The sequence below is a fragment of the Vipera ursinii genome (assembly GCF_947247035.1).
Source record: "Vipera ursinii genome assembly, chromosome: 1".
Taxonomy (NCBI): domain Eukaryota; kingdom Metazoa; phylum Chordata; class Lepidosauria; order Squamata; family Viperidae; genus Vipera; species Vipera ursinii.
In genome coordinates this window covers 281,828,395-281,855,864 of record NC_139512.1, presented here as the reverse complement: position 1 = coordinate 281,855,864, position 27,470 = coordinate 281,828,395, and the positions used below count along the sequence as shown (strand labels likewise).

Genomic DNA, 27,470 nt, shown 5'->3' with positions numbered 1-27,470 from the left:
GGTTAGAGCTGCTTCTTAGAATAAAGCTACGGGAAATCATTGTTTAACGTATAGGCTTCTTGCTATAAAGTCATCCAACCTTTCATTCTAAGGATTTTTATTCCTCAGGTTGAAAAAAAATCCGAGCAAAGTTGGCTTGATTCCCAAGGCTCCGACTGCGGCGTTGTTGTTACTTGACGGAGCGGTATGAGAAGTTTACAACCAGTTCTGCAATGAGCAAACAGCTATTGCCAAAGAAGATGCCTTTGGATTTTAGGAATGTCTCTGTCCTTCTGCCAGACCGAGACCAGCTCAGTTTGACTGTTGGGGTAAGTGTATCAAAGCTTGTTTCAGAGATCCCTATGAATAACACAGATAGGTAGGTACCTGTGTTGTTTAGAAAGTGTGGGGAATATACTAGAGGTTCTGAGGATTTGCAAGTTGAAGACAAAAGCTTGTAAGCTGAAAAATAATTTTCTTTTAAAAATGGGTCCATATTAGCATAAGTTGGATCTGTTTCCTCTGCAACTTTTCCTATTTGTTTGATGTTTTTGTAGTGTTAGAAAACTAAAAAAAAGTTTTTCCTTGGAAGTTGTTGATTTAGTTGTGTTAATTTTTCAACATGGTGGACTTGGGGAATCATACTTCGCAAGTTTTATTATCCTGTATATCTTCAAACCAAACTAAGTAGCACTATATATAGCTTTATTTACCTTGTAGGAAAATAAAACTTGAAATGTAGTGCAGGAAGTAAGGTAGAGAATGAAGTAATTTGGAATCTATGGTGCCTATTAGAGATATCAATAGAATTATGTATCTCTGTAGTGTTGCAGGTTTGAATGCGCAGGTTTTTCATGCTTTTAAAGATCTGTATTGTAATAAAAAATTGTTATCACTGGAGTTAAACTTCTGTCAGGATTTGCATTTTTTAAAAAAGCGACATACACCTGTTTGGGTAGATTCCCCTTAGAAAATATAAATTTTGAATCAGGCAGCTATTTCTAGTCATGCACAGACCTGTCTATTTCTTTTTCTTTTTTTAATCTGTTCTGTCACAAGAGAAAAGTATCAAAGAAAGAAAGAATGGGAAGCTTACTGAGCATTTTAAAATCATGTGGGAAGAGAAAACATGGGGTTGTGTGTTCAGAATAAACTGTCAAAGGACTATAATTCATTCTCCCGCTCTCTTTTTGAATAACATGGCCCTTCAAAAAGGTATTTTAAAAAACCAACATAAATAGCCAAAAGAATGTTGCTGAATTTCCTTATCCCTTTGCAGCTCATCTATTTTAAGAAGCTTCATACATTGGGTCTGCTTGCTTCTAAATAATTTTTATCATCTTTTTTAATGCTGGATGTTCAGAGCATTTTTTTTCCTCCTTTGGTGTTTATGTGTTATAGTAAGATAAGATAAGATCATCTTTATTGTCATTTTTTTACTGTGGGCAAAATGGCGCACATCAAAAATGAAATTTAGTTGCCTGATCTCAAAGTGAAACACATATATGACACACACCTAAAACATACTACATACAACATATGTATAGACCCACACCCCTACATATAAAAGTAAAGGTAAAGGTTCCCCCGCACATGCGTGCTAGTCATTTCTGACTCTAGGGGTTTCAAAGCCGAAGAGCCAGCGCTTGCCCAAGGACGTCTCCGTGGTCATGTGGCCGGCATGACTAGACGCCAAAGGCGCATGGAACGCTGTTACATAACAATATTTTTTATTTTTATTTATTTTAATTCCATTTATATCCCGCCCTTCTCCGAAGACTCAGGGCGGCTTACAAACTTAGCAGTAGCCTTCATTCTATGTATATGCCTGCTTATTAGGGCTTTCACACACACACACCCCAAGCGGCATTATTACAAAGTCAGCTTAATTGCCCCCAACCATCTGGGTCCTCATTTTACCTACCTCGGAAGGATGGAAGGCTGAGTCAACCTTGAGCCTGGTGGGATGCGAACCTGCACTAATTGCAGGCAGCTGGTGTTACTTAAGGAGGCATTAGCCCACTGCTCCACCAAGGCTGGCTCAGGAATTCTGAAGGTTGAAGTCCATGAGTCATAAAAGAACCAAGGTTGCCTACCCCTGCTATAGTGCATTTTTGACAAAGTATATAATATAGTATATGTTGCTATAGTGTTTTTTTGACAAAGTATATAATATAGCACTTGTTGCTATAGTATATTTTGCTGACTTTCTTTTTTCATGATCTAATTCTTAATTTTTACTTTGTTTTTTATTATTGCATTTTGTAAGCCACCCAGAGTTGTAGCAGGTTAGAGCAACCTAGCAATCTGATAAATAAATAATCACCCCACTTCACACGAATTTGATGTTCTTGTTGGGGATCTCCTAAGTTTGTTAGAGATGAAAATGGAACAACCAGTCTTTTTCTTCTCTGAGGAAATATTAATTAACTAATGCTTGGAGATATTCCTGCCAGGGAGGATAAATGGCTGGGGGGGGGGGGTTAAGGAAGCCAGAGGATCCTTATTCCTAAGATCCCTCTTCTTTTTTCCTCTTTTTGCAAAAAGTCCTGTTTATTTCTACTTCCCTGCTGTTGCATGAATTTCTACTGTTTTGTTTTAATGCAGTGATATTAAAGTTTCTGTCTTCCCTTGAGATTAGATTATATGATGGTTTCAAAATGATTTTTCAGAAGTTGTCCGAGATCCTTCTCTCCACATTTGTCTGTATCAAATATGGTTTTTATGGACGCTTTTCAGTATCATCTTGACTAGAGCCATGAAAATGGTAAGCCACCCTGGAGAAGCAGGGTGGAAGAGCAACACTATTTTAACAACTACTTAAGAACTACTTAAATAGTTTTTAAGAGAGAGTATTATAGAGTATTGGGGTGGGCTGTATCCATTTTTAAAGAGAAATAGAAGGGCCTTTACATAGCACTGCATCTCTTGTTTATGGATACAATAGTCCAGGGCTTTTTTTCTCATTGAACGCTCAGAACGGAGTTCCGGCACCTTTTTTGGATGGAACCTTGCAGGGTAGGCAAGGTGGTTTGTATGACATGTGTGAGTTCCGGCACCTTTTTCTTTTACAAAAAAAAGCACTGCAATAGTCTCTATATAAATTGTGAAGAAGTAGATCTGCTGATGCAGAGTGCTGATTGTAATATTTCCTTTTGATTTCTTGAATGTCTTGCTTTGTTTACCTAAAAGGGTTTTCCCCCATATAATTTATTTTACAATGGGAGTGTCATTTTAAAGTTATTGAGAATACGGTAATGGAAGCAGACCAGTTTTTCCGTTTTTTTTTTACAATGGATTATCTCCCTTTGGGGAAAATACTGGAATGTAGTCATTTCTGTAATTGTTCAGAATTAGGAATTGTTATCCCTTCCCCATTTTTCCTCCCAGCAACATTGAGTATAGGATGAGAATCAAGATATGGCTGCGTTCTCTTTTCCATTTCTCTTCGAAAATATGGTGTGTTGAACAGGCATAGTTTTCCGTTGCCTGGTTGTTTTGTTTTCCATCTATACAAGCAAAGCTTCATAGCTTGACTTCTATCTGTATGATTTTGTGTTCTTGTGATGGAGCCAGATACAAAAGTACTCTGAGATGGAAAGGGAAATGGAAAGGGAAATGGAAAAGACATAAGAGTAATGTACAATTAGGACAAGCTTCAATTTCAAACCCTGGTTTGTTGGTTTCAGATCAAGGCCATGACTTGTCACACATTAAATATAAAACAGAGTTTATTGAAAGCAAGAATGGGTAACCAGGCCACCTGCAGATAATTTCTAGACCTAAAGCCCATGCCACCTTAGCCAATTAAGTAATTAAACCCCTTTTAAATATTTAGCCCTGGACTTGTAGGGTATGGATCAACTGAGGCAAAAATGAAAGAGGTACCTTAGAAAAACAATGTTCAAAGTCTGTTAATTTGAAAAGGCAGAGTGAAAATGCTTAGGATTTCAACTTTGGGCCTGGATTTATATGTAGAGCTTGATTACTATGTTTTGGAGTAGGCAGGTGTCCTGCAATATTCCTTAAGGCTTCTTCATTGTTTGCAATAAAATAATGTCTGTATGTTCAACCTAGGAAGCAATACAGAAAGAATGGCTGTACATACGTGACATGGGTGAGATTATACAAATGCTATAATTCAGCACTGGAGTTAGAGGGCACAGCAGTCCCAAGATTGTTTTGGGTTAAACTGATTTCCCCTAAACAGCTATCTTCTCCAAACCAAACAAAGGAGATGACAGGGTTAATTCTTCTTGCTAATGGTACAAAGCAGTTCTCAAAAATGGGAAACTAGCAACTCTCTTAAGCTCTTTGTTTTCTTTTTCACTTTTCCCTCTAGCAGTCATTTTAGGGTGAATAGGGGAAGGAAGGTAGGTAGGTAGGTAGGTTCTCCAAATTTATCATAGGTACTGATTTGATTTGGACCATAGACTTAAAAAAAACTAATAAGGGCCAAAATACGATAGCCTCTCAGCCATCTCATTGTATCTAGAAGTTCATCAAATATGGGCAATCTTAATTTGATTGGGATATCTGTTGATGCAGGGCATTTTTAACCCAAGACATAATAAGATAGTTTCAGTGCCAAGTGAACATAGTCTGTGTATCATTTTATACCTGAATCACTTATACCTCTTATTGAAGAGCATAAAAAGTTCTGAGGTGTTTAATCATTATAATGTTAATTGATTAGTTACTCTCAAGTCATAGATGATTAGACTTATAGAACAAACTAATGAAAACCAAGCAAATCACATTTTGGTTTGGTGTGTATTGTGTGATCCAAAACAGCGGATCACAGTGTTCTGATATATAAAATGTCCACTGTTTGTTCTATCCTTCAGGTATACAACAGCATGGCAGGATATCACACATCATTGTTTTACTATGTAGTAATATCATGATTCATTGCTAAAATGTTGTTTAGAAATTAATACTGTATTAAGCTCATTTGAGGCCTTTGACTAAGTGAAAAATACTTCATAATAATCATTGCCCTGGGATCCTACCAGGGCAATGCTTCAGTAATCTGCAAGTTTGCTCTATAGCAGTGTGTTCCATTCATGTATGTAATGCCATAGTAGAAAGTTATGATTGGCTTGAAATACCTTACTCTAAACTGCTTAAATACTATTTTTGTGTTGCAGGCAAAAGCCACAGGACAGGAACTCTTTGACCAAGTTTGTGATGTACTGAAAATTAAAGACCCTCATTTCTTTGGCATCAGTGTTGTAAAAAGTAAGATCAATTATTTGACAGATAACCATAGCCTGTACCTAAGATAGATTTAAGCAGACATGAAAGACATCTCAGCATCCTTTCATCACTAACCTGTGGATATGCATATATGATAAAGGGAGACTCTCTTTATTTGCACTTATTTCTCTCTCTTCTCTCTCTCTTTCTTTCTCCCTCTCCTTTCCTACCTTCAGCCATTCTTTCTGCCAACTTTTCTTTTCACCTCTAGGTAGAATTTAAAGCATTGTTTGTGTAACAAGGCCGACTATTTGCAAAGTCATCACAAAGTCAGTTTCTTTTATAACTTGCGAAGAATGTTGTTTCTATAAAAATCTGAAGCACTTTGAACTATATTAAATTATGCCATGGGAAAGGCTTACAAATCATTCCAACATATTAGACAGCATTTTTGTAGCTAATCCTTGTCACCTTGATACCCTGGGAATATTTGCATGTGATATAATTCAAAAAGAGATTCTATAAGAGAAAACCAACCTTCAGTGTTTGGATATCTGGTTCAGCCAGTGTTTTGTAGGCACTGGGTGGACTGTTGTGTGGAATTTATTTTCTCTCCACAAATATATGAGTATTTCCTCTCTTAGATGTCAGAGTATTGATGTGATTTTTTTTTAAAAAAAGTCTCCCTCAAAATATAATGGTGAAGTATTCCTGAGGTAAAAATGATCACTCTCAGGTTTTGCATGTCAGCTGTAGATAATAACCCTAACCCTAACCCTCAGGTTTTGCATATCAGCTGTAGATAATTTGATGCTCTTCAAAGTTGTGGCTTCAATCAACTTCAGTCAGCATGGCCAATGGCAAAGGAATATAGGGACTGAAGTCTGAAAACCTGGAACCATAATGTTTACTTGAGTGTTGCCTCTGCTTTCTTTCTTCTTCTCGGCTTGCCTCTGTATTTGGTGTCCCTGGGAGGAGGGGGAAATCCATTGGTGCTTTTTATCCATTGAAGTCAGTGGCCCAGTGGCAGGGGCTATGTATGGAAACTAAAATATTTCCACACCTAAGAAGAAAGTCCACCATGAGTGGGCCTGGTCCAATTGCTTTGTCCAAAAGCGTTTGAGACTAGACCAGTGATGGCGAACCTTTTAGAGACCGAGTGCCCAAAAACCGGCCCTGCCCTGTCCAGCCACCATGCTCTGCCCCCATCTTGCTCACTTCACCCCCACCCCACCCACCCACAGGGCCATTCACCACCTCCACGGCCCGCCGCAGATCGCCCAGGGAGCCCAGCAGCACCATGGAGGACACACCCTCCACCCGCACCTCACAGCATCAACCGCACGCAATGGCAGAGTCTTGTCCCCGCTGCCCAGCTGCCATGTCATTGGCTGCGCTGCTCCATGTGGTCCGCACTCGGGGACAACTCTCCTCCAGGGGGGCTGATGATGATGAGGGATGAGGCGGGGCTGGGGCGACAGTGCGCGTGCCCACAGAGAGGGCTCTGAGTGCCGCCTGTGGCATGCGTGCCATAGGTTTGCCACCACTGGACTAGACCATCTGGAGTGTGTTTACCTAACTATGTGTTAATAATCCCTATTAAATTTATCTCTTTTGACCCAAGGTAATGATTATCAATTGATTAACTTCTTCTTCAATTCATTTAGAATCAGTAAAATCATAAAAATCCTTTGCTGTACTTTATTCTCTGCAGAAATTAATAATTAAGCAGGAGGATCAGGATTTGGCCCTCAAAATACATTATTTCCTCCCTGGTTTGCAACTCAGTATAAATTTGAATTCTCTGTATTCAAAAATAGAGATACTGCTCACCTGAATATAATGCAGAAGTACCTATATACATGACAGTTTGAAGCTGGTTCAGCAGGCATAATCCTAGACTAAATGTTGTTCATCTGTCATTTAAAATGAGAATTACACACTTCAGAATTACTTTTGTGGTCTACCAAGAAGTCACATGCATTTTTTAAATCAGCTTTTCTTCCAAATCTGTGCTGTCCAGTCAGGCTGAGTCAGTGGGGTTTAGACATGACCTCTGAGGAGGTTTTCTTCCTTTCTTGCTCATTATTATTTCTAAAGAATTTGTTTTCACCCGAGTCTGATTTCTCCCCCCCCCCTCGCCCTCCTTTTTTGGTCAGAAGAGTCTGATGGGAGATTATAACTGCCCATGCTCACAATTGCATCAAACGTGGTTGGAAAGAGAATGGATAGAGCTGGCATTTGTGGTTGTGGCCATGCCATGAACAGAAATCAAACCCTTCCCCTGGTTTTGTTGAGGATGCTTTTGGCAGGATTACATTTGGCATCAGTTAAGCTCTAGCAAAATTCAGTAGCCAGATTTATTTGCAGGACTGTCTCTTCTCCCCAACCTCCCCCTTCCCCCAAACAGGCCACCTTAATCAAATGAGGGTTCAGGTGTCATTTTTTTCAGGAGTATATATATCTCCCCTCCCCCCCACCCCCAAAAGAGAGGAAACTTAAGCACATGACAAGGATCTCTAAACTTTACCTTTAATCTTGGAAATACACATTCTTGCCTGCTGCTTTTCTTGTGAAAGGTGTTTGCGTGTGTGGGGGAGGACAGCTGAGCTGTGGGGGTTTTGTAGCCGGAGGATTACCCTGCAAGTTGGCATTTTGACAACATTTAACCTCATTAGAGTTGGAATGTAAGGTTGCATTCCTGCACGAAGGCAGCAACTGCAGGGTGAGACTGGGGACAGGTTGGCAATGGAGGAGCAAAAGGAGAGGGGGGGCACTTGGCAGAGGAGGGCAGGCAGGTCACTTGGTGTTTACAGAAATTCCAAAATGGCTTAGTGAGTCACGAAGGTTGACTGACTTTTGGTGCAAAGAAATCTTGCTTGGCTCCTATATTTGGTCTTCCCAATCCTTCTCTCACCCAAGCAATTAAATACCTAATTTCCTCTTTAGGTACAAAATAGTCTCAGAGGCCAATTCTGAACAAAAAGGGAGCTAAGCCCCCAGGTGGAGTCCATAAGGCTAGCTTGGGCTGGGAGGGAGGGAGGAAGGAAGGAAGGATGGATATTTACCTTGACATAAAGCATAGCAGGGAATTTCCCCCTAGACCTGAACAACTTTACCTGGGAGGTAGGTTGATAATTAGTGAGATCATTACAAAAAGGGCTTAAGGGGAGTAGTTCTTCCTTCTTTTTTCAGTTGTGAAAAGTCGTTTCAGTAACTAATTGTAGGAAAAATTGCTCATTAATACCAATGGGTGATTTGTTCCTAGGAAATATCAACTTTTCTTAGGAGTGAAATGAAAAGAGGTCGTAGTAAGATTATTACACCCACATCCCAACCCACAGAAATCCTTCAGATGATTGTGGTCCTGATAAATTATCAGCCACCTGATAACACTAGTTGTGTTATATTGGGCCCGTAACTGCTGTGGCTTCCTATATCCTTGTATACAAGTGGAAAATTACAAGCTGGAATGTACCATCTTTATACAACACTAAGTTTCATCTTACAGTAATAGTTATGCTAGGGAAAAGCTGGCAAGAGGGTGAATGGCTATGTAAAATGAATTTTTAACATATATATGTGTATAGTAAACTTACAATTTATGCCAAATGATTTTGTTAATCTGGTGGGCTTGCATATAACTGTATTTCATAAAATATACCACAGATTTGGTTCCAAACTTTTTCTTCCATGAATGGTACCCATAAACACAGAGATCCATCAGAGGATGCTCAGACATTTTAATTACTCAGTTGGCATGAAAGCAGAACACACTCCAAAAGATTGAATTGTGTATTTAATTTTCTCTTTCTATAAAATCCTAAGCATTTAAATAATTTCAGGTGTTCCTCCTACCATTTATTCTCTCTCCTTTTCAGATAATGAGTATGTATTTATTGACCTGGAGCAGAAGCTTTGTAAATATTTTGTAAAGGAGTGGAAGAAAGAAGGAAGCAGAGTAAGTCCCTCCGTGTGTATTTGTAACATTGAATTATTTGCTGTGTTGTATGGCTGAGGCTGCATCTGATGGAACTAAGGCTAATTATAAAGGGTCCAATGTCAGTTTTATAGTCCACCTAGCATTTGTCTGCTCTAATGATTTTTCTTTGCTTGGGGGCTTTTGAAATTCTAACAATCCAATCCTATAATTTAGTTATTTGTTCGTTAGATTTGTATTTTGACTTTTATTCAGACTCCTGGGAAACAGAATGTATATATTTATATTGTGTGTTAATTGTATTTTTTTGCAAATAACTCAAGGCAACAAACATATTTAACACACCTTCCTCCTCCTATTCCCCCCCCCAACAACAATACTGGGAAGTGAGTTGGGCTGAGAAGGAACGGCTGGCCCAACATCACCTAGCTGACTTTCATGACTAAGGCAGGACTTGAACTCATGGTCTCTTGCTTTCTAGCCTGGTGCCTTAGATTAGAGTAGACTGCCTCTCTACTGTATGCTTGTATGTGTGTAGCATTCTTTCTTCTCCTTTTTTACTACAAGAGCAATCCCATGAGGTAGGGTGAGTATCCATGGCTACCAGTAGACATGTATTTGGATCTCCCCAGTGCCAATCCAACACTGTAATCGCTAGGCCACACTGCCCCTCTACTCAGAAATAAGCCCTATATAAATGTATATTGCTGATTGTTAAGGAAATACGTCATTCCATGAGAAACTGATCCAAAATGTCATGGCTTGCTTTTGGCCCAGTGTTTAGTGTTCTGTATTTCTCCATGTTTCCAATGTTTTGCTCTAGGTATACCAAGGTTTTTCAGTTATTGTTTATTTATGTTATTTAAATTTAGGCTTCATTGTTTGTGGTTCCACAGCCATAAACCTCAAGATGAGCCAGAATAGGACTTAAGTATAATGTATCTTTGTCAATTTATCTATCTACTTTGGCAGCCACATTTTCATGTTGGCTGAAACGTACCTGGTTAAATATGTGGGCTTGATTATGTAGGATCTATCAGAAATCAGTATTAAAAAGACAGAGACTAAAGCATAAGAAGTTTGATATTTTAAAATAAAGTTGTAAATAAAATACGGGTAAGCATCAACACACAGGTATTTGTCCCTTGCTAGAAAGCCCAGGCAGATAGGTGCCTGTTGATAGAAAACTATTTCTTTTGGTTTTCCTTATATTTCATTTAAAAACTGAGGGACAGATACCCAGTACAATCTGATTCTAGTTAAAACAATTTTAATCTCTGTTGTTACAGAAAATCAAACTAGTGCAGAACCAGGTTCAGAGATAGTTTGATGCTTTTTATAAATATAACCTGCAGATTGCTGTTTGGGATCCTCTATTTGGGATCAATTATGTCAGTAGACTATTGTGATTAAGTTAAGCCATCAAATGGGCTCAGTTCAATCACAATAGTCTACTGACACACTAAATGGATAGACAGACAGACAGATAGATGGATGATAGAGGAAGTTGTCTGACTTCTCTTTTGCTATTTTTATTTCAAAGGGAACAGAAAAGTTCATCCCTCCTTTGGTTGCGTTCTTCAGAGTACAGTATTATGTAGAAAATGGGCGAGTTATAAGGTACTGTTGATTATTACTTTTTTTTAAAAAAAACTACATTAATGTTTCCCTTTTGTTCTTCTATTTAATATAATGCCGTATTTAGCTTTCTCTAACCAGTTTACTTAGGGGAGGATGGATTGTGAATGTGTTGGCTTCAAGTAGCTTAGCCACACTGTCGAACACAAAATGATAGTTTGTCACTAAACCATTCTTCCGTCACACGTGACATCTTCTGTAAATGGAAATCTAGTTTGTCTGATTAAGGTATATATAGTTTAACAACCTGAAAAGAAAAATGTTGCCTCTCTTTCACAATTGAACTTAGATTAATTCTTTCATTATCTGTATTACCTATGATGGCCTGTTGTCAACCTTGCAGAGGTTTTTTTGCATAGCAATGAGAGAATGAATGGCAGGTGCATTGAAACACCTGTGCACACACCTTTGATAGAGCTGCATTCTCTATGCAGTGATCTGGATTTGAAAAGGATTAGCTGATACGTAGCATGTGTGAGCATGCACATCACACACATAGGCATCACTTTAAATCGGGTTTTCAAACTTGGCCCTTTTATGACTTGTGGACTTCAACTCCCAGAATTCCTCAGCCAGGTATTTAATTAATTAATTAATTAAATCAAATCCAAAGAAGCTTTGTCTTTGATTCACATGGCTACTGCTATCTGATTTCAGGAAAAATGAATTGTATTTAAGGTGATGTAGACAGGTACAACACATATACCTGTGGCCTGTCCAAATCACCTTTTTTCCCTGGACAACACTCTTTTACATATATAAAAATGATAATGATTTATTAAACTTTTTTTGCTGCACAACTCTGTATGAGCATAAAAATGAAGAAAATATGGCAAGCAAAGTGTGTCTGGGCGGCGTGTGTGTGTGTGTCTCACTCTCCCTTGTCAAAGGCCTGGGTGAAGAACCAGGGCTTCATGACTCTTCTAAACAATAGCAGAATGGAGGGGGGGGCATCCAGATCTTGGAGAGAACCTTGTTACAGAGGGCAGATCCTATTAAAAGCATGATTCTGGGGTTCTGAAAGATGACATTGTTTAATCAAAGGAATTTGGAGCATATCAACCCAGCTAGGCAGATATTATGGGAGATACATGGTGTCTTAAGTAACCAGGTCTTATGTCGTGAAGGGTTTTATAGATAACAAACAGAGCTCTGAATCACCTTCAGAGGCAAATCAATAATCAAATCAGTAGATGAAGCAGACGTATTATAGTGCCAAGGCATGCTCATTCATTCGCTCATTCATTCATTCATTCATTTAATTTCTATAGCTGCCTAGCTCAGTCAATTACTCTGGGTGGTTTACTTCCAAAAAAAATTACAATTAAAACACTAAAAAAAAACCAATAGAAACACCCAAAATATACATCGCAGGTTAGTTAGCAGTAAAGCCAGGAAAGGGGGCCCTTGATGCAGGCTTGGGAACATTTCCAGGTTTTTAGACTGTTACGAAAGGCTAACAGGATTGGGGCCATTTTAATCTCCAAAGGGAGGATGTTCCATAGAAAGGAGCCACTGCCAGCCAATACTCTTCGGCTGATGAGTTCTGCAGCAGGCCCATTCTGCTGGATCAAGTTGGGCAGGTAAAGATTGTTGGGAAAAGGTGATCCTTCAAGTAACCTGGTCGGAAGTCATGTAGAGCTTTAAAGGTGACAACCAGGCAGAAGTGATGTTACACATGCTGTATATTTGGGACCATTTATTACCTATGCAATCATGTCCTGCACCAGCTGAGGTTTCCAAATGCTCTTCAGGGGCAGCCCATGTAGAACATGTTGCAGTAGTCTAAATGAGATGTTACAAAGGCTAGGAAGGCCTTTGCACACCTGGTGTGCAATCTGGGGATCCTCTTAGACACGTAACTCCTGCTCAAAGAACAGCTGGCAGCCGTGGCCAGGAAGGCCTTTGCACACCTTGAGATGGTGTGCTAGTTGTGCCTATTCTTGGAGCAGAGCCTCCTCCAGATTGCAGGTCTATTTGGAGTACTACAAACCCATCCAGAGCTAAAGATGGAAGGACCTTGTCTTTGGAAGGTCCACATACCCACAGTTGCTCCATCTTGCGATTACTGCTTGCTGCCACATTTTGGACCAATTGAAGTTTCCGGATTGGTCTTCAAGGACAGCCCCAAGTAGAGAACTTTGCAGTAGTCAAGCCATGACATTATCAGGACATGAATGACCATCTGAAGTAACCCTGATCTAGGAATGGGCAATACATTGCAGGCATGCTACTTAGGAAGCATAGTAGATGTAAGAAGCATAGGACACTTCCAGATGTTCTTGTATCAGCTACCTCGTTTTCATAATAATATGTAACAAAATATGACAAACTACCAACAATTCATCTTCTACTCATATTTAATTACAGATTTTTTTGGGAGGGGAGGCGGCTTAGTTTTATTAATGAAGAAAAAAAAGTAGGAGTCGAGGGGAGAAATAGAACTTGGGATGGATTTGATTCTTATGGAACGCAGCCTACGAGAGACAGATAGCTTTCCAAAAGGTGGTACCAGTCCAAATGGGCAAGTAACAGAATATATTTGTGTGATAGCCCCATACTGCAAGCTGAATTTGTGTCCTTGGGTTAGTCAAGCAAGAAACTTTAGAAAGGCCTAAATTGAAGCTTATCCTTTGCATTTGCGTAACTGTTTTTGTTAAAGTTTATATTTGAACAAGATGCGTTGTTTCTTTTCCTTTGGGCTGAAGGAAGAACACACACACACACACACACACACACACACACACACACACACACACACCGGTCTTTATAAGAATGTTTCCCACAGTATCCCTTAATGTTTTCCAAAGCCTCTTGGTCAAAGCAAAACTCTGTAATTATGAGTGCTCCTTAAAGTATATATCCTTAGCCACAATCCTAGAAAGGTAGCTTGGTGTTGAAATGATCTCTTTGTTTCTCTTATCGTAAGAAAGCCTCCCCTTAGGAAGCCATTCAGAGGTCATTATTGTACACAATTGACTGGTTTGTCCTCTTTGTGCCCCATTATTATAATGTGGGGATGGCAGAGGTAAAATAACTTTCTTTATCATCTGTCTAAGTAGCAAGGAAAATTCAGTTTAACGTCAACTCCCTGGAGTTTTCTCTCTCCTTTTCATTCCTTTGAATCTTTGACGATTCGTGGCAACTGCTTGGACAAGTCCCTGGAGTTTTTCTTGGCAACATTTTTGGAAATGGTTTGCCACTGCCTCTTTCTTAGGGCTGAGAGAAATGGACAGGCCCAAGGTCACTCAGCTGGCTTCATGCTGAAGAGGGAAGTAGAACTGCTGGCCTCCCAGTTTCTAGCCTGATGCCTGAACCACTAGAATCATTTGGTGGTGGTTATTTTGTGATGAATTCATTTGACTCCTTTTACCAGAAAACCAACCCTTTTTTTTACAGAAGGGCTGGCTTCTGAATTTACATAGACGGTTGCAATTATCTCCATGTATGATCTGGACTTCCAATCACAAGAAGAATCTTTGTGGCCTCTGTAGACATGCCTCTGGGCTTGTTCATGGGGGCTAAAGGCAGGGCCCATTTATGGCTGCTTTAGGTGGGGAATGGCCGAAGCAGACATAGCCCTCTTCTGAAATCAGAAGATACTTTGCTGTTCATTCCAGGAGAAACCAGATCCTCAGAAAGGTAGAAATGTTGTACAAAGCAAAACTCCCAGACATTTTCTAGACTGGGGTTTTCTCTGTTCATAGCATTCTTTTGGCTGCTGAGAAATAGCATTCCAAAAGCAGCTGTGAATGTAGAATATGGCACCCAGGTGCTTTATTGAGACTTGCTGAGTGCAGTGTAGCACAGTTGCTCCGTATATGTTTTATGTCAAAAGAACCACAAAGCCTTCACTTAGAACCAGGGCAACAAAGTATGGAATACGTTCCTCTATAGATTTCTTCTCTCTCAGAGTACTCTCCCTCTGTACCTAATTATTCAAAGTAGTATAGAATTTGTTCCTTAGCTAAATTTCTAACTGGTCTGGCTTCCCTGAATTCAAAGTTAAAATTCCCTTCACCCATAGTTAGTACGGCCATTGCTACTATTAGTTAAGTTACTGAGAATAATAAAAAATTGTCATTCGGTATCTTTGTAGAAAAGTGAGTAGAGAAGTTGCCTTAAATAAAAGCCAAGGTGTAATTCTGTAATTCTCACATATATCATCTTGAAGGAAGATCTTAGACTATTCTCTTTGCAATGTACCTAACAATATATGATTGGAATTGAATTTTCATCAGTATAATAATTCTCTAATGGTGGGAATTTGGTTACATGTCCTCCTTTCCCTCCTTCTATTATTTTGCTTTTAATTAATGGTCTGTCCTCTTCTCCTACCTCATTGTTACCCTCCTCTGCAGTGACCGGGTAGCCCGACATTATTACTACTGCCATCTGAGGGAACAGATATTGAAGTCACGATGCACCAACAAAGAAGAAATTTACTTCCTACTGGCTGCTTATGGTCTGCAGGTTGACCTTGGTGATTACCAAGATAACGTCCATGGAGACAACTATTTTGAACCTCAGACATATTTCCCTCAATGGGTGAGTCTGGATACCAAGCTAAACTATTAGGCTTTGAGGCACTGTGAGTTCAAAGAAGCTTAAGAATCTTCCTTCTTTTGCATGTTCTCTGCATTCCTGTTTCACCTTTACCCGGACAGGATACAAGTAATCTGAATTCACCCCGCAATTGATGCTGGTCACATCCTTGCAGGATGAGCCACTCAGATGTGCTTTTTCTCAAGGCAGCTCTGTAAGTTCTCCCGGAGTCTCTGCTTACAGATCTTCAGCAAGTGAAGATGTTTGAAAGGAAAAAAATGGGGCAATGGCACTCAGAGAGAGTATAGAAACAACTTTTTCCTACCAGCGACCTTCTTAAATCTTCAGTCTTTCCTGAAAATTCCCCATCCAATAAGGTCCTTAAGACTGCGGGGTGGAAAGGGACACGGGAATTCTCCTGAGGCAAATACTTCACTTAGCCAGAGCCTGTTCTCCCGAACACTCTGGAAACTAGATTGAACCACCAGAAATACAGCCCTGAGGGACCACCAGGAGGGAATTCTATACCATGGAAGGGTGGTTTTAATATTATGTAAACACACATCTTCCTAATACAGTGCTTCAGTCTCAGCCAACCACATTTTTTTTTCTCCTGTGGATATTCTCCATTGAGAATAAAATTAAACCTAAGTGAAGTGGGAAAGGAGTAGCACTTATCTGTTCTCAGAGCCAGTTTTTGTACTAGAGTCCAAAACTCCTTGTCCTTATTATTTGCCTACTATCAGATAAGTAGGTAATTTACTATTAGAAATGAACCTGGCATCCAGTGAGATGTGGCTCACCCTATCTCCCCACCCCACCCCGGGTATGGCAGTGAGATTATGCATACAATACTTCTCCGTTGATTCTGAGATTCAGGATTGTTGCAGCATGAAACAAAGAATTGTGGTCATGGTCATAGCTGTTGGGGAGGAGGCCAAAAGCAGCAAGCAAACAGGCAATTTTGTTTGGAAATCTGGTTCCTAAACCCTTGGTGCAGAGGCTTGAGCTAAGAAAGATCAGGCCCCCAGGCAGCCAGATAATTAACACTGTGTGAAATTTGATGAGGCACACAAAGAACAGACATACCAGAGCCGCCTAAGGGATCCTCCCTCTAATTAAGAAGATATTCAGGAGGAATTCTTGTCCAAGGTAGATCTTAAGGGCTTCTTAAAGGTCAGACAGTGATTAGGCAGAAGAATGCTAGCATAGTCGGTCTCAGTTGTAAAAGCTCCCTAAATGCATACTCACTCCCTAACAAGCATGGTCATATATAGGCTGGTTACTAAGAATTGCAGAGAGTCTCTGGGTCACCCACAGAGACAAAGCTGATGAAGTTGGAAAAAAAATCTCCAGTTGAAAGATAGGTAGAGCTTCCATATATTGAGAAGTGTAAAATTGCCAGGTGAGATCCACGAGTCTCTCTCCTCATTGCCATCAGTTGGGTTTCGGCCAGCTTTTCGGTTTGTGAGATTTCTGTCCCATCTTTATTCCAGGAGTTCAAGGTAGCATAGATAACATTTCTTCCTCTATTTAAGAATATCCCTGCGTTTGGGATATCCTCTTTAATGGGGGATATGTGGAGATTACTTTCACTTTGATTGGTTGATCCATTTTTCTGCCAGCAAAATGACTAGGAGGCCCTGATCTGCCAATTAGGAGGGGCCGTTGCTTTGCTTCACTGAATTGCTTTGAAGATGTGTTTGCTCAGACTTCTGATGAATTGAAGCACTCCTTTGAAGATCTGCGTAACCCTACTTCTCAAACCTTCTTAGGTTACTCTCTCACAGAGTACCCAGGAATTGTCATAGAGGCCAGCGTGCAGGAGAAATTCTTCTCGGTTCACACACTTTGAAAAGCTAAGAAGCTGTTGATTCAAATCTAGGGTGATAGTCAAAGGTGACTTGATATCTTGGGCTTTCTGAACTCTTTCTACATCTCTACAGTCATGTTTGCTTACATTAGATCAATTATCAGTTATAGCCATTTTGATGAGATAACAAAAACTTAAAAATAAACTAAGTTAGGTTTCCCCAACTCCAACACCCTCCAGGTGCACAGATTTCAGCTCCCAAATTCACTTACTATGGCCATTGTTAAGTATTTGGATGACTGCAGTGCACACATCTGGAAATTCCCTATGTAGTGAAGTCTGAACAGAATAGTCTATTAGCAAAAGTATCTTCTGAAGACAGAGCTTTTACAGATTCAGTTTTTATTGTGCTGCAGTCGGATAGAAAAATTGCATCTCCTGAACTTCTATCCAGATGAAAATTTAGATTTACTGAGTGGTGGCTCAGTGGGTTAGGACGCTGAGCTTGTCGATCAGAAGGTCGGCAGTTTGGCGGGTCGAATCCCGAGTGCCGCGTAGCAGAGTGAGCGCCTGCTACTCGTCCTAGCTTCTGCCAACCTAGCAGTTCGAAAGCACGTAAAAATGCAAGTAGAAAAATAGGGACCACTACGGTGGGAAGGTAACAGCGTTCCGTGTGCCTTTGGCGTCTAGTCATGCCGGCCACATGACCACGGAGACATCCTCGGATGAGCGCTGGCTCTTCGGCTTTGAAACGGAGATGAGCACCGGCCCCTAGAGTTGGAAACGACTAGCACGCACGTGCAGGGGAACCTTTACCTTTACCTTTAAACTTACATTATTTTTGAAAATCATGAATATACATACCATAAATGATTTTTATTATTATTTATTGAGCAGTTTTGCCATGTACTTAAAGGGAGACAAAGATAAAAAAATTCTTATTAGACATGTGGTAAGTAACAATAGCTAACTCCTTTAGAGAAAAAAAAGATGTGTGCATATTTGTATTTATTTTAACTTATTTTTATGCATTTGAATACAGTTCTTCACCTGGTTCGGAGTTCAACATGCTCTATAGTTTAACTGTTTTTCACATTAAAAATAAGAAAGTACATAATCAAAGCCTTCATGCTCCAAGAAACTGTAGATTGACATATTTTGGGAAAGATATATTTATAAAATTAAAGAGATGGTAATGAAGGCATTGGGCAGGCCTCTTTGAGTGTGTTCCATAGTCAAGAACAGCAGCTAAAAAAGCTATTTGGCAAAGATGGGCAAATGAAAAAGTGCATTCTCACAAACACCTTGCACTGTATGACGGTTAAGAACTTTTGAGACAGTTTACTTTTAGTTTAATATTACCATTTCTTGAATTTTAGCTGCCTTCTCCTGTCAGTTTATTGAAGGGAAGCTGATTATGTTTTTTTTCCTCCCTTCTGATAGATAATTGCCAAACGTGGGAGTGATTACATCCTAAAGCATGCACCAGAGATGCACCGAGAACAGAAAGGGCTGTCAACCAGAGAAGCTATTCTGAAGTATGTCAAGGAGTCGTGTCTGCTGGAAGATGTCCCTGTCCACTTCTACAGATTGCATAAGGTGCAATAAAAGGTCTATTTTCAAGCTTTAGAACAGGTCTGTCCAACCATGGCAATTTTTATGACTTGTGGACTTCAATTTCCAGAATGCTCCAACCAGCCACGCTAGCTGAGGAATTGTGGGGAGTTGAAGTCTACAAGTTTTAAAAGTTGCCAAGGTTGGACACCCCTGCTTATAATATTTTGCCTGCCAGTCGATCTTGTTTGTGCTCCTATCCTAGATGTATTTTGAAAAAAAGCTACAGCTATCAGACTGTGATTCAATTGCAGGGGTTTTCACCTCCCTGGAATAGTCGGTGAAAGAAAGCTTGCTTTTTGTCAACCTCCTCCTTTCACCTGATCTCATATTTTCCTTCTCTTTTAAGATATTCATGGATTTTTGCCTGATGTAAGCTAAAAGTGCTAAAAAGTGGCAAGATCTAACATGCCTCATGCCCAAGTATGCAACAGGTTGAAAATTGGTTGCTTTAATACTTGGATTCCTGCTTAACCTGAAATACTGGAGTGAGTGAGTGAGTGAATGAGTGATTATGAGTGTATATGTGCTCCTCCCCTCCCCCCCCCCGCCATCCTCCATATGCTGATGGATAGGCAAACTGTATTTATTTATTTCTCTTACACTATTGCTTTCTGTAATGTTGGTGGTGATGCTGAAGAGGAAGAAAAAGAAGAAAGATGGATAATTGTTTGTGAAGTGGGCATAGATGTTAATCTAAGGTTTCAAAACAATGTTGTTAAACTGCTGGTAACCTTCACAAGAAGCTCTTTCATAATCAGCATAATTGGATAAAAGAGAAATCTGGAATTACTACTCGGAGTGCACCAGTCAAAACCTAATCCTTAAAACTGTTAATTCCCTAATTCATATAGCTCCTGTTTATCATGGGTGGCTGCTGCCGAGCGATGAAACCAAACCGAAGTAGAGAACAAAAAAGACTTCCTTGCATCCTGCTGAGTGCTTTTCTCAGAGATCTTGTGATGGTCTTGGCTAATCCTTTGGAGCTTGACTTGTCAGCTTATTGGCTACAAAGCTGTGTTTGCTAAGAAATGCTCTTCTCACTTGATCTTCCATTTCATCAGTCCTGAAATGACCTGAAAGGTTTGGTGCAAGTGATACCCTTTAGACCAGGGGTCTTCAAACTTGGCCCTTTTATGACTTGAGGACTTCAACTCCCAGAATTCCTCAGCCAGCGTGCCTGGCTAAGGAATTCTGGGAGTTGAAGTCCACAAGTCATAAAAGGGCCAAGTTTGAAGACCTCTGCTTTAGGCTAAAAATTAATGATGGGGGGAGGGGTGTTTTATGCTGCTTCCACCTGAAACTAGGAAGGAATATTTAGTATGGCTGGATGGTAATTCTGAGAGAAAGGGCTTTTCTTGATATTTGCTTTTCCTGCCCAGAAAGCACCCAGCATCCAGAAAAGAATAAAATGTGCAGCAACATGAGTATCTTTTGACAGGTTGATCGCAAAGAAATAAAACTCCTTAAGAACCAACGAAATGTCCAGTTCCATTAACCCGAATTCTGAAATGCTATTGCAAAAAGCTTTTTCTATATCACTCGAAAGTGGTTAGGTGAACCATTCTTCAGCTTAGGACCAACAACAGAAAATAACAGTTCTGGACTTCACTTGTATTCACATAGGTTGCATTCACAGAGTACAGACCACAGGGTATTAAATCACCTGCACGAGCAAGTAAGCCATAAAATAGCTAACATTATATTCCAGCTTAGCATATGTGTCCAGTGTGCAAATGCAGTTTCTGGGTCTTTTCCTGATTTGGTTGAGAGCATTGTACAAACACAACCACAGGGGTGAAACGTCTACAAAGTAGACTTAACAGGAAGCAGGGAGAAGAGTGACAGTGTAGAGACACTTGAAGGTAACTGTTGCCATAGGAATTTCAGCTTGGAAACAACTTTAAACATTGAAAGCAGAGGCTTGAGCAGCACTTGGAACCTCCCTCCAACAGATGGCATCACTCCCAATTTAGTTCAACCTGCTCCCACATGTCCACATCTTCTGGAAGCAGGCAGGTAAAACCTTTTGAGTCTTCAAGGCCAGCTCCTTACCTTGTACATTTCAGGCGTTCATTCGAGAGGTTACTAAAGCATGGATAAGTGTAACAAAATTCTATCTTCCAAAGAAAGGTGTTGCTGATGAGAGATAACCTTGACCTACTTCTAGCCTGCAACTGTGTCTGGTTGAGAATCACTGTAGGCCAGGCATGTCAATCACGTGATGTCATGTGACGTATCGTGACTTTTTTTCCCATTGCCAGCAATGGGGTGGGTGCAGTTTCACTCTGCCTGCAGGCTGGCCATTTGACATGCCTGCTGTAGGCTATGGCTGTCTTTTGATGGATAATAGCATCCTCACTAGTTCTCAGGGAAGTGAAGATGCAGAATTTCTTGCCATGTTGAATCTCTCCTTCTTCTCAGGATAAGAAGGAGGATCGTCCTACAGTCATCCTTGGTTTGACACTTAAAGGGATACACATCTATCAGGTAAGAACATCCATAGCATTGGAGTGCAGATATCCCTTCAGTCTGCTAAGCCAGAAAAGTTGGGGACAATAAACCAGAAGTTCCCTGTAGATGTTTTGCTCATCTGGTTCACTAAAAAAAGTGGACTATATGATACTAGCTGAATATTTTAATTACATTTTTATTCTGACATTAGCTTATGGTATTTCTCTGAAGAATTTTGGTTACATAGTTGTACTGCATGATCCAGCTTTGCAAAAGTAAGGCAAACCTACAATAATATTAAATGATTAGTAGATAATTTTAGAAAATCAACATAAAAAATCATTTTGGCACTTTGTTTAGATGCAGAAAAAGCCTTTAGTATTGCATGAATCAAGTTTTTGAGTCATGTTTTGGGGGAAAATTGACTCTTATGCGTTTAATATTATTATAGGAAGTAAACCACGTTCGACAACTACTTTACGATTTTCCCTGGTCACATATTGGAAAAGTTGCATTTCTGGTAAATATTAAATAAGACTTCTTAAACCTACTTTTAGTTTAAATCACATGATTTGTTAAAAGCTTGGAACAGATAACTATAAATTAAATATAATATGTGTTTGTATGAATCTGTATATACATGTGTGTGTGCTTATTCTAGAACAGAAATAGATAAAACATAACTTAACCTGTAGTCCTGCAGTTCTTTTTCATGTACCCAGGAATTAATTCAAGTGAATTAAGTGGGCTTCTGTATAGAATTGTAACTGTAGCGTATTAAAATAAAATAAATTGTAGTAGCAATGCCAAAAGAGGGCAGTGATACATAGGAAGAGAAAAGAAACCTGCATACAGTTGTTAAGTTGAAGTGAAAATGGTCCCAGTTTTTGGTTAGAGCTAACAGACTTTTTGAATAACTTAGAGTACCTATCCTTCACTGGTCAATCTGATGGTAAACTTATTTCTTCTTCCATCTCATATGTTAGATAACCTAGGAATTAGTAAGATAGTGGGTCCATTGAACCCTTCCTGCTCTCCAAACGTGCTCAGAATGAACTCCACGTTCCCTTTATAGAGAGTTTCCAAATTCCCAAGAAATGGATCTGACCAAGCCTGAGAGTAGTTTGGATCTTAAAAGATCTTGACATCTGAAGATGCCAACCGTGTTGGGACCGGAATGATAAGCTTACTGATAGGAAGCAGTCATAATTCAACAGGAAAAGTTATATTTGAACATCCATAGAGAAATTTATTCATTAAAGCCCCCTTTTTTTATGCACTGCTTTTATGACTTGTTACAATGTCTTTCAAAGACTTACATTTTTTTTTCCTTCTCTCTCCTCTCTTGTCTTTCTTTTTTCTTTTCTTTTTTAAATTTAGGGGAAAAAATTTGTGATCCAGCCAGATGGTTTGCCTTCTGCCCGTAAGTTGGTTTACTATACAGGCTGCCCCTTCCGATCTCGGCATTTGCTACAACTGCTCAGCAACAGTCACCGGTTGTTTCTTAATATCCAGCCCATACTCAAACAGATCCAGATGCTGGAAGACGCAGAAGGTATGTGAAAATGATACTGGCCATAAAGATTATTTTTTTCAAAAAATGAAAGCCATGATTAAGTTGGTTGGTGGGTGGGTTGGTTGACTATGTAAATATTAATTTGGTAAGCCAAATACACTATTTGAGCCATTTGAGACAAGCAGGAGCAATATCAATGTGTAGCATTGTTGGGCACCTGCCAAAAGTAGTATTCTATCAATAGACTATCAACCAAGCCCCTAACCACTGCTAATCATTATTACCTTTTCTGGTTTGCTTATCTTTGGAGCCAAAAAAGGCAGATGGTGAGATGAAAGAAGAGAAAGTTCTCCAACCGACTTTGGCATTTTATTCTTTATTTATTTATTTTATTTAACTGAGCTAATGGGCCCCTCCAGTTATTACAAACTCTGAGCAGCTGACATACCCAGCATCCATAAAACAGATGACAACAATGAATAATTACCCCCAATAAAACAGAATTTCTATCTCTAGACACCTAGGCACCTAATTCCACATTACACAAATATCCTGCTCTAAGAAGGGACAGCCTCAGTTTCATAGGGGAAGGTGTACAAGTCTGCCTCCATTGTTCCTATGGATGGGATCCAATGAGATCCTCCTATTCTTTCTGATCTTATTGGATAGGCAGATCCAGTTGGAAGTAGGTGGTCTCAAAAGAAGTGTGTGCTTCAGCTTAGAGCTATAATACATTCAGTGGACATTAAACGACTGCAAAATAAGCATAAAACTAGCACAAAAATTCACCTCTTACATTCAGAATAAATGTTGCATGTTGGTAGGGATGCATTCATACTGTTTCCAATTTATTTTTCCTCTGTAAGGTTATCCATTTTTTATTAATTTCAACACATGGAATAATTCTTATACAAAAGAAGTATGGTTAAATGAAGAGCAAGGGAAAGTGCTCTGTGGAACAATGCTGGAACAGAAGCAAATCATAAATACTATACTGTATATGATAACTGTGTGGGATATTGTCTTTTAAAAAAAATAAATTAGTTCTTGGTTGCTAGGTTTTATTTCTCTTTTTCCTGTAACATTTTTGGTATCCATGGTGCGCCATGGTGGCACAGTGGTTAGAATGCAGTACTGCAGGCTATTTCTGCTGACAGCTGGCTGCCAGCAGTTCGACAGTTCAAGTCTTACCGGCTTAAGGTTGACTCAGCTTTCCATCCTTCCGAGGTTGGTAAAACGAGGACCCAGATTGCTGGAGGCAATATACTGACTTTGTAAAACCACATAGGCCTATAAAGCACTGTGAAGCAGTATATAAGTCTAAGTGCTTTTGCTATCACAGGGTTATAATTTTTTTATATTGATTTAACTTTAATAATGTAAAATTCAGTTTATTTATTTCTTTTTCACACTTGTCTTTATCCCCTGCCCCTTCTACTCTTCCAGAGAAAAAGAGGTATCGAGAATCCTACATCAGTGATACTTTGGACATAGATTTCGATCCATCGGATAAGCATTCACATGACAGTGGAAGCAGCAGAGGAAGTGAGAGTAACAACCGACTGTCTCGACAGTCCACTGACAGCCATGGCAGTTCACACACCTCTGGCATTGAGGCTGACTCGAGACAACACCTATCCATGGAGATGTCTGTGGACGAACCCTTTGGGCTGGATCCAGTTCATCAGAAGGAACAGTCCTACAGTTCCAATCTCAGTTATAGTAGCTCTGGAATTGACAGCAGCAGCAAAGAGAAAGCCGAAAATGACTTGCACAATGATGGTAAGTTGCGAAAGGACAGAATCACTAGTGGGAATTTTGTCTCCAAGACAAGATGGAAAAAGCAGAAAATGGTTGGCAGGTGGGTTAAGAAAAAGGCAGCATTCTCAATAATTTTGCTTATATCGTGTCCAGAGGTGGAATTGGCAGTGGATGAACCAGACACTTTACCTGCAGATGAATGTCATTTTGAAGAAATGATCCATGGGGGATCCATTGATTCTGAGGCAAAAGATGATATTTGGTGCCAAGGTAGGATGGCTTTTGCATGATTCTTCTTCATGTTTCAGCGTTGCCCCCTGTTAGTAAAACGTTGACATTTCCTAACTTTAGTTAAAACAAGTTGGATTACCAGTTGTTGAGATGAGATTAATTTTACGTAAGAAACATAGTTCTACCCGTTTATTGAACTAGAAGAGTTTGTATGTATAAGGTGAAGGGAGACAATTATGGGTAGGTTTATTTGTCTATTGTTGATTAAGAAAGGTGCAAGGTCAACATTTTGTGTGGTCTTCATTTCATAAGGAATAATGATAAGTCCAGCAGTTTCTCTAAGCACTGAGGTTCCTAAATTGCTAAATGAACCATTAGCACTTTCAGCACTTTTTATGAATTTTAGAAGTATAAAGTCAATTTGAATATATAATATGTTTTGCTTTCTCTATAACTTGCTTTATAAATTGTTATTAAATACTTAACATGCATTTACCTGTGAGTACTAGTGTACCATAGTGTATTAGATAGCTATAATGTGATGTGTGAACTGGTGGGCAACATACCGCTATGACTTGCCAATAGGTGTAAAAGATCAATTTTATTCGGGGGGAAAGGTTTGTGTGAAAAATTTAAAGTTATTTTATCATCTCTTATCTTCAGGAAGTAATCTAAAACAAGTAATCTAAAACATTACTGGAAGGTTTGTCTTTTGGACTGAAGTTCCTTAAATAGATACAAACTCTAAACTGTATGTAGGCATACCTATGAAATCAGTGCATCCAAATCCAACCAAAACCAAGCATAGTTGGCCCATATATAGACGTGTTCAAGCTTTGAATGAGATTTACACTTCTTTAATGGGACATCTACATCTCTTGTGAAGTAAGAGAAGTAAGAAGTAAGTCTTCAGAAAATCCAGTTCTGCTTGACTTGCTTGAACAATTTTAGGATCTTATCCTGGCAGCCCAGAGTTCATCATGCACTGAATTGAGTCAATTCTTTTGAATAAGATTGTATTGATTTATATGTTGAGAGCTGGCTCCAACTCTTGTGGAACCAACTCCCCCTTGAGCTCCGGATGGCCCCGGATCTCTGGTCCTTTCGCCGCGACCTCAAAACTTTCCTTTTTCATCAGGCTGACCTGGATTGATGATGGGTTTTTAAAATGTTTTAATTTTAATTGTTTAGTTAATTTATTTTGGGGCTGTTTATTTAAGTTCTTTTAACTTTGGTATTGTTGTTTTTATTGTTGTTAGCCGCCCTGAGTCCTTCGGGAGATAGGGCGGCATATAAGTCCCATAAATAAATAATAAATAAATAAATAAACAAACAAACATACAAACAAACAAACTCTGACTCTGGAAGCTGCAGAACCCACCTTCATTTTCAACTGTCACTCACTATCCTGATTTCCTCTCTGTCCCTCATAGGTATTAATAAGAATCCTTTACCTGTGGTGCATGTCGCCGTAATAAGTGTCAAAGGCCAGAGTGCGGACTCGCTTAATCAGGTAAGATCATGGTACATTAAACAGTGAAATGAAATCTCGTTTCATTTATCTTCTGCTTTATCAAGGCACTTTGTTTCCTCTGTGAGTCCATAAGAATGCCACCATCACAAAATTGTGCCACAACAGTTGGTGACAAAGTGCAGAGAAATGAAAATCGGGTTTTTTTTCAGTGCCCATTTAAATTAAAACAATAGGTTTTACATCAATTACTTGGGGGGGGGGAAACCAACCGAAATCCCCCCAAATATTTTTGCCAAATACATACTGTACATTGTTCAGATTATTTAGCACTTAGTTTAGTGTATAGAATAGTGGGGATGATACATATGGAGCTTAGAATGTAGCCATGAAACACTGGGTAACTTCATAATTGCTTAATGGTTCATAGTTGTTTCACTGACAAGTTTCACAAGAGAAATGCTAGTAATATTGGATAAGATGGATAATCGGGGGCAGCTTGCATAAACCAACTTTTTTTGATGTCCTGTTTGCTGAATGCTGCTTGCTTTAAAAAGACGTGCTCTTCTTTAATTGGCAGGTTGCCCTGCCCAAAGCAGCAAAGTGCCCAGAGCAGCACAGCCAAAGTCTAGATGATGTCCGTCACTGCAAATGTCTGCATCCGCCATTGAGCGCCACTTTATCATCAGATACCTCTCACAGTTATACATTTGGTTGTGCCTTCGACGATAAGCTAGCCAGCTATGGATGTGTGTATTCAACAGCTGATTGTAAAACTAAGTCAGCCCTCTATGGAAAGAGGTCCATGAACTGCTTGTCTTTAGATCTCTTGGGAGAAGATCAGTTCCCAGAAGAATTTGTGGTGTAGCCACATGGTGGAAGCTCTTGGATCATCTTTTCAGAACATCTGCAAAACAAATGAATTACTACTGTTGGGAAACAGTACATGCACAAGTATCTTTAATGCTTTACATCTCACTGGAACATTTTGTCACTAAGAATTCAGCTGGCAAAGGACCTCAAATAGTGAATGTCCAACCTAAATGTATTTCCTCCTAGTCTGTTGCGTCAGACACTTTTTCTTCACCTGGTTGTACTGTGTATAATTTTGGGGGACATTTCCATTTTCCTGAAAGCAGTCTACTGCCAGCAATATGTACTATGCTGAAGCTTATGATTTCCATCACCATTGGCTTCATCAAGCTAGGATATGCATTGTTTTTATAAACTGTTTTTTTTTAATTCATGACTCTCCTTCCAATTTTTTTTTAATTATAAACAACCTTTTTTGCCTATTTTCAATGTGAAT

At 39.4% G+C, this 27,470-nt stretch overlaps 1 protein-coding gene across 1 annotated transcript; it reads left to right on the top strand.

The window, feature by feature from the left end:
• Positions 1-106: 106 nt before the first annotated feature.
• Positions 107-27,470, top strand: FRMD1 (FERM domain containing 1). The gene is made up of 13 exons (XM_083369921.1): positions 107-308; positions 5,130-5,220; positions 9,060-9,139; positions 10,662-10,738; positions 15,118-15,304; positions 18,558-18,713; positions 21,153-21,218; positions 21,634-21,702; positions 22,563-22,737; positions 24,145-24,480; positions 24,613-24,729; positions 26,124-26,203; positions 26,742-27,470. The coding sequence occupies exons 1-13, from the start codon at positions 213-215 to the stop codon at positions 27,027-27,029; spliced, it is 1,818 nt and encodes a 605-aa protein (XP_083226047.1). The 5' UTR covers positions 107-212; the 3' UTR covers positions 27,030-27,470.

Excerpts from the sequence above, each read along its gene's own strand:
- FRMD1 (XM_083369921.1), top strand. The coding sequence starts at position 213 with ATGAGCAAACAGCTATTGCCAAAGAAGATGCCTTTGGATTTTAGGAAT. Across the intron at positions 10,739-15,117 it reads GAAAATGGGCGAGTTATAAG|TGACCGGGTAGCCCGACATT; the intron begins GTACTGTTGATT and ends CCTCCTCTGCAG. Across the intron at positions 18,714-21,152 it reads ACTTCTACAGATTGCATAAG|GATAAGAAGGAGGATCGTCC; the intron begins GTGCAATAAAAG and ends CCTTCTTCTCAG.